This window comes from Colossoma macropomum, unplaced genomic scaffold (assembly GCF_904425465.1).
Source record: "Colossoma macropomum unplaced genomic scaffold, Colossoma_macropomum, whole genome shotgun sequence".
Lineage (NCBI taxonomy): Eukaryota > Metazoa > Chordata > Actinopteri > Characiformes > Serrasalmidae > Colossoma > Colossoma macropomum.
Window position 1 is genome coordinate 41,570,607 of NW_023494789.1, and position 13,857 is coordinate 41,584,463.

At 35.7% G+C, this 13,857-nt stretch overlaps 1 protein-coding gene across 1 annotated transcript in view; it reads left to right on the forward strand.

Annotated features, from left to right (window-relative positions):
- Positions 1–12,614: 12,614 nt before the first annotated feature.
- The window catches only part of LOC118807651 (membrane-spanning 4-domains subfamily A member 4A-like), a 2,241-nt gene continuing 998 nt past the window's right edge, over positions 12,615–13,857 (forward strand). The window contains exons 1-4 of the mRNA XM_036569685.1: positions 12,615–12,779; positions 12,862–12,972; positions 13,112–13,168; positions 13,526–13,696. Of these exons, the coding sequence (XP_036425578.1) occupies positions 12,615–12,779; positions 12,862–12,972; positions 13,112–13,168; positions 13,526–13,696 (504 nt within the window). The remainder of the gene's footprint in view (positions 12,780–12,861; positions 12,973–13,111; positions 13,169–13,525; positions 13,697–13,857) is intronic.

The following is a 13,857-nucleotide window of genomic DNA, read 5'->3' on the forward strand; positions in this document are numbered from 1 at the left end:
CCCTGTTTCCTGCTGCTACAGCTGCTCACATCAAGCAGGCTCTGTGTCTTTGTACAAAATATCAGCGATTTCTGTAATATTTCTATTTTAACCCTCTGCGGTCCATGAACTCGCCTGTGCATAAAATTTGATGTTTCCATATATGTTTCTGTATCTTTGTGATAATACAGTGCAGAAATACGGTGCAAACATTTCCTGAATCTGTAGAGTCGCACTTTCCATGGCATCTTATCATGAGATCATAGGTGACTCACATCCAGAGTTATGAGGCTGTGAAGTGGGGCTGAGATACACGTCATCTGCCTCTCACCATGTGGAACTGGTGGATTCGTGTGTCCGTCAACATTCTGTGTGAAACTGACCAATGGACACTCAGAAAATCACTAAGGACTGACCCATCACACCGGAAAGCCTTCACTCTTCATTCAGTCCACATCGGAGACACATATGAAATGGCATGCAGAGAGTTTACAGCTGCTGCAGCGGTTTTGGAAAGTAGTGATGAAGATAACAGAGCATTTTGATAGGAAACATATGAGGATCATATTATAAGAAGATAAGCACAGATTGAGAGAACGACCTCAGACCCCAGAAGGTTAAAGAGAAAGTGGACCTAACATATGTGGTATGAATTTGACAGACATTGTTTATATTTAACTAGCTATGCTAGGTAGCAGCCAGTGCTAACAACAGCTTTTATGCCAAACATTTGGCTAAAGCAGCTTTCTGCACCACATTTACCAGCAGATTTTGTATTCATGTCTTTAAAAAGCTAATATTACAGGCAATAAACCATCAAAAAATTGTAATTTCTCCTACATCAACTTGGTATGAATAGCTAACGTCAGCTACCAGGTTACATCAGAGACACTGACATGGCTCTTCCACATCATAAACAACTATGTCAGATGAGGGAAAACAAAATGTCAGAGCATCACCACAATACTACGATTTAAGCAGGAGTGAGCAATGGAAGGTGGAGTTATTCAAAGTACTGCTTAAAAATTGTAATGAAACTATACTAACAGAGAGTTTTGAATGCAGAAGTCTTGTAACTAACCTGCAGAACCTGTATCAATCAGCACCTGTCAACAGCATCGCCTTGCAAAACAAACAAGCAAGCACACAAAAGAATACCTTGAAATGGGACCTTTTGCCCCACTATTACTTACCACCTTGCCCCATTATATGGCTTTTGGACCAATAACAGCCTCCACTCTCCTAGGAAGATTTTACAAAGGCTGTAAAGTGAGAATGGACTCGATGAGCACTTTGTTAAACTGGATCATCAGAGACTGTGGCAGTTTGAAGTTCTTCATCTTCCTCAGGAAGCACATTCTTATGTCATGAGAACCAAATCAGTTAAAGATTATTTAGCATAAAGCAGTTTAGCTCCATCCATTGCAAATCAGAACAGAGCTTGTTTACATATGCATTGTGTAATTTTATACAACCGTTAGTTCCAGCCTGGCAAAGTGATTCGTTGATAAGCGTTCTAACCTATGTCGAAATAACAGCATGGTTTTTTTCACAAACACTGTATGACTCTACTGAGACGCTGTCGCTAAGCAATGACTTGACAACTGTAGGAGAAGCTCAAACCATTCAGCACAAACAGAAAATGGATACTTTTAAGATTACATTTGACAGACAGCCGATTTGGTCAGACTCTGAAGATGAGACTACACTAAATTCTAAAACTGTCATTACCACTGAGCAGCTTTTCAGTCAGCAGCTGTGACAGAAGAACAGCTAAACAACCTGGAATTAGCATGAAATGAACCCAATACCATTTGCTAAACAAAATGGGTTGTGAGATGCTTTACAGACTGGCTGGAACAAAACAATATTTATATTAATCTAGCAAAAAATGACAAATCTGAGCTAAACTTGATATTGCGGCAGTTTTTTGGCTCAGTCCGTCATAAGTTGACATTTGTCAAATATGAGAGAAATGTAAGATATGGACTTTTTATAAGGCAAACATGAAAACTGCACTATTTCATGATGCAAAATGTTATAGGTGACATAATATGATTACTAAAACTTTGTACATGGATGCTTTGTACAAAAAATGGGAGGATCATGCAAAAAAGTGCGTGGAGATATTACACATGCAGCTCATTACATATTCCACTCGACTGACTAAAGTTTGGGCAGCTTGCGGCCTGGTTTGCATTTTCCTTCACCTTTAAATTCAGGCATAAATTTGACCAAGATTCTAATATATTCAAATTGTTGCAATTCTATGTTCAGTGATGGGCAAAGGTAACAGAATAAAGTGCTCTAACAGTAAAATAATGAACAAAATGTAAAGAAAAGGCAACAAATGGAGCATTTAGGTCAGTTAGCCACAACCTCCCCCAGATAAACAGTTGTGTAGTTTCAAAAGCTCCAGCAGCTTCCTGCAGATGACGAGCGCTGAACTAACAGCATTAGGAGAGTAAGTCTTTCATTTTCTGGTAAATATTTATGTTGATTCTCTTCTTTCAGGTTTGATTTTAACATTTGGCGCCCGAGCACATTATTCAAAACTGTTTATTTTGTCAGTATGTGTGTTTGGGATTGTTTTGCTTGTAATATAGCTTGAAGAACAATAATTGGGTCCAGATTTCTCCTGAACGCCTCCAGCCACCACATGGATTTGTTAAATTCCATCAGCAGCATTTAACAAAATTAAATATTAATTTGATAAACTATGGACTTGATGACAACAACAAAAAATACTGGGCCTCCTTGAGGAGAGGTTTGAAAATGCTTATACACTTAACTTTTAAGTTGTAATTGTATTATTCAACTGTTGCATGTAATATAGATTACAGAAAAAAGACATAAAGCATGAGGTGTGACCTGGAGGAAATGTCAGAACAAAACCTTATATTTCCATTTTTGGTGTTTTTCAGTTTTTGACATAATTTGACAATTCCGGTTGCTCTTTACAATTACTTGGAAAAACGTCTGGTTCCATTGACTTACATCAAAAATAAAGTACGTTTTTATCTTCTACTGTACTCTCTCTCTCTCTCTCTCTCTCTTTCTCTCTCTCTTTAAATTTAAGTAAAATATGTACAATTATTTATTTTTCTATTTGTAAGTATCATCCAATACCTGCTTCAATACTTTATTATGTCATATTAAATCTTCTGCAGATGGAATCTTCTGACTAGAGTGCAGTGAGAAGTCAAGAACCAAATCTGACTGACTCTAACTAGCCCACAAGATATCAACTACTTTTATGCAAACAAATAGTTAATTTTAGTGTCTTCATACTTATTTATATTTGTTCTAATAACATATAGTAGCAGAAGCACACTAATTGCTGAGTTGAGGTTTATACAATTCTCTTAGGGACAAATTGTACAGTATGGTATGCATGTAGGTATGTATGTATGTATATCACCATGCTAGTAGTTGTAAAGTTTTTATTTGTGAAGTCTCCATTCACGTGCATTGCATGCACTGTTCAAACATTATTTACTCTTCTCACAGATGTTTGCTTAGCAACGATTAAGACTTCGAATGGATTGTAAGATTAGACTAAATGAATAGATTTGATTAATAGATTTTTTTTTATTTTATTGACTTTTATTGCCACTTGTCCAACCGTCATCACAAGATATAATCAATATAATAAAATGTACTCATTCAGTCTTTCATTCATTTACTTTTGGTCATTAACAGCTTAGCAGCTTGTGATCAAGATGGCCAGCAGTGTTACTCCTGCTGAAAACACAGGAAACGGCTTCACCATCTTCACTCATGTGATCCCACCACAAACAGCTCCAGGGAGACTCCAGGGAGTCTCCACTCTCAGAGAGCATTGTGTCAGCAGTCCACTTTAAAACCATATCTGGCTACAGTAACATCAGCCGCTGGGGATCAGTGATCGTATGTCCACTTTGTGTTGTGTTTGTGTTCCTGTATGCCGTTATGGTGGTTTTGAAATTGTATATTTATTTCAAAACAACCAATATTTAATATCTAAAATGTTATAGAAGGATATTATGGGGATATTATAGTAGACTTGTAAAGACTTTTTTAGGCCTCAAGAAGCCGGTAGTTGGTATTTATCTGGTTGCTTATTACTAAGTTATTAAGCAGTATCTATGGTGACACATTTTCCTGAGTAATTTAATTTGTGTATTATACAGTATTGTATTACTTAAATTCAAGATCATGAATTTACCTTCTATTGAATGATGTTTCCTCAGATTAACCGACCATTTTTCATGACTTTAAAGACATGACACATATTTATTGACAATAAAAGGGTTAATGATAAAAAGCAATACCTTAAATAAGCCAACAAAATGCTTTGTGACCAGATAATGTGGTGGATTTTCTATCTTGCACAGCTACAGTCGTATGCAAAAGTTTGAAAACCCCAGATTAAATTACATGTTTTGTTGAACTTCCAAGTGAAAATATGTTAACATATCCCCTACAGGAAAGAAACTTAAATATGGCATTTTTCTCCACAGTTTAGTGTACAATTTCTCTTTATTTGCTTTATTTATTTTATTTGAGTTTAACATAATATCTACACGAAATATGCATATATAAAATATTAAATGTGCCATTTAAACTTTTTCACAGACCACATTTTATGTTTTATTTTTCTTTGAATACTTTTAATTCAAAAATAGGCAGTAATTGTGTATTGTGCATATGCAGAAGTGTGTTCTCTGTAGAGGATGTGTTCACTTACACTAAGAAAATCAATAACTCATGCAATTTGGCCAGGGGCACCCAAACTTTTCCATACAAGCGCATGTGAAGTGAAACACATTGTAAACCAGAAGTTGTAACCACACCACATGCAGTGTGCACCTGTGTTAATCAGCGTAACCACACACACATTTCAGCTTTAAACTTTGAGCATATTTTGTGCCGTCTGCCTCTAGAACATCCCACAACATTTAACTCTTGAGTAACTTATTTTTTTTTTTAGGATTATGTTTTTGTTTTTATATATTTAAGAAATTGTATTTATTTCAGCATTCATTGCATTGAAGAGTGTCATCAGTTTTGTCAGTAAAATGATTGCCATTTCTGAGTAATTAAACTTACTTTTTTATGTTTCACATAAAACATTGCCTTGCGATGTTGCGTCACATTAAAATAGTTTCTTTGAAAATGACACAAAATAGAAGAGTTCTTTTTTGTATTTACAATTTCATATTTCATATTCATGTTTAGTGACAAACATCGCATAGTAAAATTGAAGTAACCAATATTGTGTTGTGAATGTGGGCTACCCTAATGCCACCCCCTCTCCAGCGTTGTGTTAAAGATTCTGAATTACAATAGACTCTTTACAGAGATAAAGCTCCTAACAGCTCCTGTACTGAAGTGTTACCAGAAAAACACAAAGAGTCTAATTCGTGGGGTCCTCTGTGTTTTCTATGACAGTATATCAGCTCTGGTGCTCTGACGGTCGCTGCAGCAAACCAACCTCATTCATTTTTGGTATGTAAATAAACCCTTAAGTTAATAAGTTCTCTACATAGAACACAATTAAATATGGCAAATATGGCAATTTTTATTTATTTGTTGAGTTTAACATAATGGAAAAAATAAAAAAAATATAAAATGTATAGAATTATGTTCTCTGTATATTGTATGTGCTATTTACTTATTTATTTTACAATCAATGAAATGTAATTTGACTGGGGCATCCCAAATTTTGCATTGAAATGTATGGCTAATTTAAGAGATTCTCCACGGTAATGATGAATAAAACATCTTTTTTACATGTGGACTGGACATGGTTTGAGAAATTACTTATTTATAAGTGTAACATATGTAGCAGTCTGAAGTTTCTCCAGCAGGGAGCGCATTATCAGGATGCAAGTCACTTGTGTGTATTGTTTAAAGAAATGAAACAGCCACAAAACTTGCAGGTGTACTTTTTTTCTTTTGCTACTTAGTATTATATCCTAACTGTAAGAACAAAACTTTGCATCTTCATTTTTGTTTTTCATTTTTTGACATGATTTGAAATCACTAGGTGAGCCTTGTATATTGTGTCAAAATTCCATGATGGATCAACCAAAAGAAATGCTCAAAAATTACTTTGAAAATTTGATTTCTCCGTTACTTTCCATTAATTAAGGAACACTTTTTCCTTCATTTTTTACTTTTTCCTTCAGAGACAACATTACACAGTTGTGTGCAAAAGTTTTGACACCTCATTACATTATGATATAAAAAATCAGAATGTAGGCTATAGAAATAAAAAAAATAAATAAATAAAATGCTTTGAGCATAATTTTAGAATTTTATCTTGGCACCATGAATCAAAATCTAACAGAATAACGAGGCGGCCATAGATTCCCACCGCTAGTAAATATAGATAAACAGCCATAAAGGCCATCATAAAATATACACCACAGATACATTTATATATTTACAACAATACAAACCAGGATGGATATGAGAGATCTGGCATCAGAGAGTGTAACTCATCTGTTGATGCATAGTTTTTCTTGGCCACTCTCCAAAGGTCAGCTCTGACCACAGATGTGCTGGTCCACTCTTAACCTAGCAGTGGCACTGATGTGTCTGATACACTTGTACCAGCACCACGCACACTACCATGTCAGACTCAGTGCTGTACTGAGAATGGACTACCACCCCAACAATAACTGGACAACAGTGGTCCTGTGGTCAAGAACTGACCAGTGATTAATGAGGTAGGAGGGTGATAAACAGTGCTGCTCTATGAACTGTTCTGTTTCTCCTCTTGTGTAGGTGAGAAGCTCCCTGGTGATGAATATAATCAGTGCTGTGGCTGCAGGAGTAGCCATCATTCTGTTGTCTTTTGACATGATTCTTCCTTTCAGTTACCACATTTATTATCAGGTGAGGGAAATGATTTTCATGACTAGGTTTGGTGCTTCTCTGTTTTCCTAGCATTTGGTTTATTAGAGCATCACTCAAGAAACAGCATTTACCTAGTTCTGTATACTATTATTGTCATATTGAAAAGTAATCTATTATTAAAAATAAGTACGTTATTTTTAAAGTTCAAACATTACCTTTTTATTTTTGATTTTATAAATGGTAACTAATTCACAGCCTGCACTCTAAAAGCAACAGATCCTTTCAACAGATCTGTTGAATCTCAGTTGATTGTAAAAGTGGTGGGGTTAGTGTTAGGATTTGGACGAGAGTTAGGGTTAGGACCAGGGTTAGGGTTGGATATAGGTTTTGGGTTGAGGTTAAGGTTAGGGTTAGGATTAAAGCCAGGATTAAAGAAAATTATGGTCAATTTAGTAAATATTTATTGGAATGTAACTGAAAGTAAATTAAGTATCTACAAAGCATCTAAAGTGGACTATCTGGACAAAGTTTTACCCAATCACTTGAAGGGTCAAAACTGAAAGATGTATTTAAGAATTTTAGTTTCTAATTGAATCATGCAGTGTTTATTGTCTGATTGTTTGTTTTGTGTGGTACGTGGTCTTGTCTTCGATCTGTGCGTATTCAACAAGGTATGTCACTACCTTCCCTTTACCCTACAGTATATCACCACCATCCCCAGCCTGTAAATTGCAATAAAAAGATGATCACAAAAAAGAAAGACTGACCAATCTATCTATTTTTAACCGTAGGTTAAAAATATTTGGAGCGTGTTGCACGGAATCAGTGGAGTTCTGCTGGTGTTCTCTGTGCTCGAGTTCATCGTCTCCATCTGCACTTCTGCATTCATCTGCAAAGCCACCTGCTGCACTGGAGCTCCGGTCAGTGAGATTCTGCTTCCGATATACATACATACATCATCTAAACCGCTTATCCTTCTGGGTCGCGGTGGGGTGCTGGAGCCTATCCCAGCTGTCTGCTTCCGATATATCCGATATAAATATGAAAGAAATACAGTGTGAATGTCTGTTGTTCTCTTGTTCATTCAACACCATGTGTTCTCAGATATTTGACTTTTCTCTCTCCAGTGCTGTAAGTGAGCAGTCACACAGTATTCACTGAGTGCACTGTGATGCTAGTAATTTGATGAGTGAATAATGATGAGATGTTCTTTCTGTTACAGGCTGTTTTTATCATCAGCAATCCTGAATCATCACACAATCTGGCTGAGGAAAATGCTTAACTCACCCTAAATTATACCTGTTACGTTCTACATATAGTACTGTTAAGTTCTAAGTTCATCCCTGTTCAATTCTCGGTTCATGTATGTTTAGTACAAAACTTTATTTCTCTAAATTTATCCTACACTGTAAAAAGTGGCTCATCAGATCTACCTAAAAATTACTTAATGTGGTAACAAGTAAATTAACTAGTTTTATTCAACATAAATAGTTTGAATGAGTGATTCTTTCAATCAACATCATTTTTTTGAGTTGAATAAAACTAGTTCAATTGCTTGTTACCACATGAAGTCATTTTTAAGTAGATCTGACAAGCCACTTTTTACAGTGTAGTCCTAAATTTATTTCTCTTAAATCTTGAAAATATTTCTGTTACACTGTAAAAAAAAGCTTATCAGATCAACCTAAAAAATTAAGCAACTGTACTAGTTTTATTCAACTCAAAACATTACATTGATTGAAATCGTTCATTCAAAGTATTTATTTAGGTGGAATAAAACTAGTTAATTTACTTTTTACAGTATAAGTCCTATTTTTTTTCTATTAAGTCCGAATTTTGTGTTTCTGTAAAGTCCTAATTTTGTTTCTAAGAAGTCCTTAATTTTATGTTTCTGTTAAGTCCTGATTGTATTTCTAATAAAGTTTCATATTTTATTTTTCTGTTAATTCTCAAATTTATTTTTTCAGTCCTAGACTGTAAAAAGTGGCTCGTCAGATCTACTTAAAAAATCCCTTCATGTGGTAACAAGTAAATTAACTAGTTTTATTCAACTCAATAAAAATACATTGAAAGATTGAAAGAATTGTTCATTCAAACTTTTAATTTAGGTTGAATATAGCTAGTTAATTTACTTGTTACCACATGAAGTAATTTTTAGGTGGATCTGATGAGCCACCTTTTACGGAGTAAATATATTTGTGTTAAGTTCTAAATTTATCTTTCTTAACTTCTAAATACATTCCTGTCCTAAATGTATATTATATAATGTTAGAATAAATACAAATAAATACAAATAAACATAAATACACTAAAATGTGCTGTTTTTAGTAATGTTATGAATATGTTAGGAGGTTACAGTCAGATAAGGATAGGTTTGGTTCCTCAATCAATTATCTATTTGTTTCTTTGTGTTTATTATACTGTTAGTGTTTTTGTGAACAAGTAAACACTTACTGCCCAGATAAACAGCTTTACAAAACATTTCCTCAGACATCTGCACAATGCTGTATATTCACTGTTTACGTCTTACACTGAACATGTTATATATATTGTTGCTGTCCAAAAAAATCTAATATCACTGTGTGACTATGGGAGACCTAACAAGTGAGTGGAACAGGAAATTGCTACATTGGGAAGAAAATTTAGGGAAATAATCCCCAGAAAAACAGAAATTGTGTAACATTGTGTTAACTTGTTTACACTAAGAAAATCAACAGTATATGCCATTTAACCATGGGTTCACAAACTTTTACATGTATATATTGTACAGTTGCAATATGTTAAATATGCTATGTGTTTACATGCAACTGAATTCATAAGTGAGTGAGCAGCACCAATACAATGTTTGTAAGTAAAAGCTCAAATATTTTTTTTTTAAAAAGTTCAGTTGTAAAATCAGAACAAAAAGAATGCACAAGATAAGACAAGAAATAGGGCATTTAGGTCAATCAGCCACAACACTTGCCCACAAAAACAGCTCTGTAGTTAGTTTCCAAATCTGCAGTGGTTTTCTGCACATGAAGAGCACCGAGCTAACAGCAGCAGACTTCATTTTTTTGGTAAATAGTATATTTATTTCCCTCTATTTACTACATTTCTACACTGTAAAAAGTGGCTCAATTGAAAAAAAAATTAACTAGTTTTATTCAATTCAAAAAACTACATTGAAAAAATTGTTCATTCTAAGTATTCGTTATGTTGAATAAAACTAGTTAATTTATTTGTTACCACATGATGTCATTTTTTAGGTAGATCTGACAAGCCACTTTTTACAGTGTAATATACAATAGATGAAAAATGCATAATGCTAATCTACTGCTTTTGTGTCTATATGTGTGTTAAAACAATCACTCATTTGCTAATAAATTACTGTAAAAATGGCTTGTCAGATCAAAAAATCATAAAATAATATTAGATTGTTTCATTAAAAATTACAAAAGAATCATTAACTCAATGTACTTAATCAGGTTGTATGAAACTAGTTAATTTACTTGTTACAACATGAAGTATTATTTTAGGTTGTACTGATGTGCCATTTTCAATGGTGACATATTTATTATTTCAGCCAACAAGATTGTAATGAAATACTTATTTCAATTTTATTTAAAAAAAAGTATTTTTTCTACTCGAGTATGAAATTAAATTGTCAAATGCAGAAGTACAGTGTAAAAAGTGGCTCATCAGGTCTACTTTATGTGGCAACAAGCAAATTAATGTCCTGTGTACTTCTTAGTTAGGGCATTTAATCGTGTGGCTAATGTACTGAAATTCCATATGAATCTGTGATAAACATTGGTGAAGCCCAGAAAGCTTTGAACAAAGTGGAGAGACGTGGGACATGGCCACTTAGTGATGGCCTGGATTTTTTCCTAGTCCTTGATCAGATGGTTCTCAGAGACCCTGAACCTGACAAAGCTGACCGACTGAGTATGAAAGCTGGATTTCTCCAATTTTATGTAAAGTTGTTTTTCCGGTAAAACCTCGAGTACCCAGCAAATGTAAACTATGTGCTCATTCACCAAGGTGCAGCAGATGAGGATGTTCCCTTAGGTAGACCAACACATAGTGGTTAAGATTTTTATACAGGACCTTGTTAATAAAGCGTTGGAAGACAGCAGGAGTGTTCATTAAACCGAAAGGCATCACAAGTTATTCTTAATGGCCGGACAGTGTAATGAATGCTGTCTTCCATTCATCCCCCTGGCATACTTGAATAAGGTTGTAGGCACTGCACAGGTCCAACTAAAAAACTGGGTCAGTCAATCTGGGCATGGATTATGCCATTGCAGTCAGGGGAACCCTAATACTAGCTGCAAATCAGCTAGTATGTCTGCTTAATTTTAATGTCTCTTCGATGAGTTCTTCAAGAGATTTAGGCATGTCTCCAGCGGTTACCAACTCATCTTTAAGCTCACTACATATGTCTTGCTGGACATTAGAGTCATTAGAGCCTTAACATCCCACCCACTCTCTCGTGTACTTCGCCACTGAGTGCTTACCCTGCCTGAGGTGGAAGAGACGGGGGCCTACCACTCCTCCATAGACCGGATGGTCGAATGTATGGCACATAGTGATCATGAACAGCTCTGAAGAGGAACTTCGTAGAGACAAGCCGAATGCTCCTGAGTCGCTGGACAATTGTCCAGAACCTCCTTGAGGCCAACCGAAAGTCTTTTTTCATGTCCTCGCCCAACTCCTCCTATGCCCTGGATTTTGCATCCACCACCATTGCCGCTGCTGCCTTTTTTGCCAGTCATTACCTCCATCCAGTCCCTAAAGGCCTCTTTCTTCAGCTTGACGGCCCACCTCATCACTGGTGTCCACAAGGGTGTTATTGGTTTACCACCGTGACAGGCATGAACAAGCTTTTGGCCACAGCTACACCTGGCAGCTTCCGCAATGGAGGTTTTGAACAGGGTCCATTCAGACTCCATGTCCCCTACTTCCTCCGGAACATGAGAAAAGCTCTCCCGGAAGTGGGAGTTAAAATCATTCTGAACAGGGGCCTCTGACAGTCATTCCCAGCACACCCTCACTATTTGCTTGGGCCTACTGGGTCTGACCATCCGTCTTCCCTGCCATCTGATCCAACTCTCTCTCTCCAGTCTCTGCGGACCACCATGCTGGACCTTGTGGGTGGTGGGCCTACATGGTCCCCCCATGTTGCCTAAAACACTGTAACACTGAAACATTTAATAAAGCTATGGTAGTGCTTTTATTGTATTAGTAGTGACAAAATGGAATGTTCAATCATTTGTTTTAATACAATAAACATCATTAAGGTACACTGTGACTCAAAGTTGTAGTCTAAAGTCCAAGTCAGTTAGTTTTCAGCTCTGACAGTGAAGCAGTATGGTAGAATGATCTATATACATCAGTATTGAGTGAATTAATATTCAGTAATAATTGTATCAAATTAATAGATACAGTTATTACATCAAAAATTTTTGTATTGATATCTGAAATTCCAAAATGCAAAGGAAATTAATCATTTCATAAAGAATCATAAGTCAAACTGAATAGTTATGAGGTCAGAGAATCAACCCCTACAGACTACATTGCATGAATTTCCTTTGAATTAATTGACATTGGTGTATAGTTGTTCTTTCTAGACATTTTATTCCTTCCAGTACTACAAAATGAATCATATACCAAGTAAGAATATTTTTTGATCATATTTGCCAAATTTTTCATTTTTCAGTGCTGGAAACCGGATTAATTTCAGAAAATTTAAAACAGGAAATTATCCTTTTTATTGTCATTAGGTTTCATACAGGTCTGTGTTCAGGATGGCCTCCAGTGTTGTACCTGTTGCTAACACAAGAAATGGCTTCATCATCGTGACCCAAGTGGAACCAGGAGGAACAGAGCAATACAGCCTCGGGACTGGAGGTGGAGTCTCCACTGGAGGCCCACTTAAAAAACTTCTGAAAGGAGAGCCAAAGGCACTGGGGGTAAAACTGTTCTGGCCTAGTTTTCTTTAATATTTACACTGGGTATGTTTACTTTGCTCTGATTGTCTCTTGTTCTCCACAGACTGTCCAGATAATGATCGGGATCATGACGCTCTTATTTGGCATTATTAGAACAGTGTATGTCCCAAGGATCGGTGTCTACAGAGGTGTCACCTACTGGGGATCATGTCTTGTAGGTTCTCTTTGTGTATCCTTTGTATTTATGTAGTTCTTGAATATAGTTTTTAACCAAATGTGATAAAACAGAAAAAAAATCATTTTCAGAACTTCTTCTTCTTCTTCTTCTTCTTCTTCTTCTTCTTCTATGCTAGTATATCACTTCAGGTTCTTTGTCTGTTGCTGCAGGCAAGAAAGCTGATAACTGTGTGGTAAGTAAACACAACATGTAGCATATTTTTTAATTTAATAGTGAGATTTTATTGTTAATGAATATGCTGGAAAAGATAATCTGCATTTCCAAAAAAAAAAAGTTAATACTCACTTTATCTGAAACCCCTCCTTTGTTGTTCCACCTTGCAAATGTACAGTTACCAATTGTAGCTCAGCTGTTGATGTACAGTTTGTTTCTAGTAAAGTGGCCAGTGAGTGGCAGCACAAGGCAGGTGTTTGTGATAAAGTGCACAGTTACTGTGTGTAATTTATATAAACTGAAATGTAATAGTTATGCTGCTACTCTGTAAATGTTGCTGCATGTTATGTTGTTGTTTGTTTCTCCTCTTGTGTAGGTGATAGGCTCACTGGTGATGAATATAATCAGCGCTGTGGCTGCAGGGGTAGCTATTGTTCTGCTTTCTTTTGACATGTTCTTTCAGCTGAAACGTTCATATTATCACAGCTGTTCCTACAACGATTCTTATAGAGATGATTATCTGTGTGAAGCTTCCATCTGGTGGTGGGTGTGTATCTCTTGATTGAATTGCTCTGGATGTGCTGCATTGAACTGCTTTAATTCAATCAAAGCACTAATTTTCAAAGTGTAATTGGGAAAAATTACTTCACGTAGTAACAAGCAATTGGACTAATTTTATTCAAGCCAAAAAAGAATCGTTCATTCAAA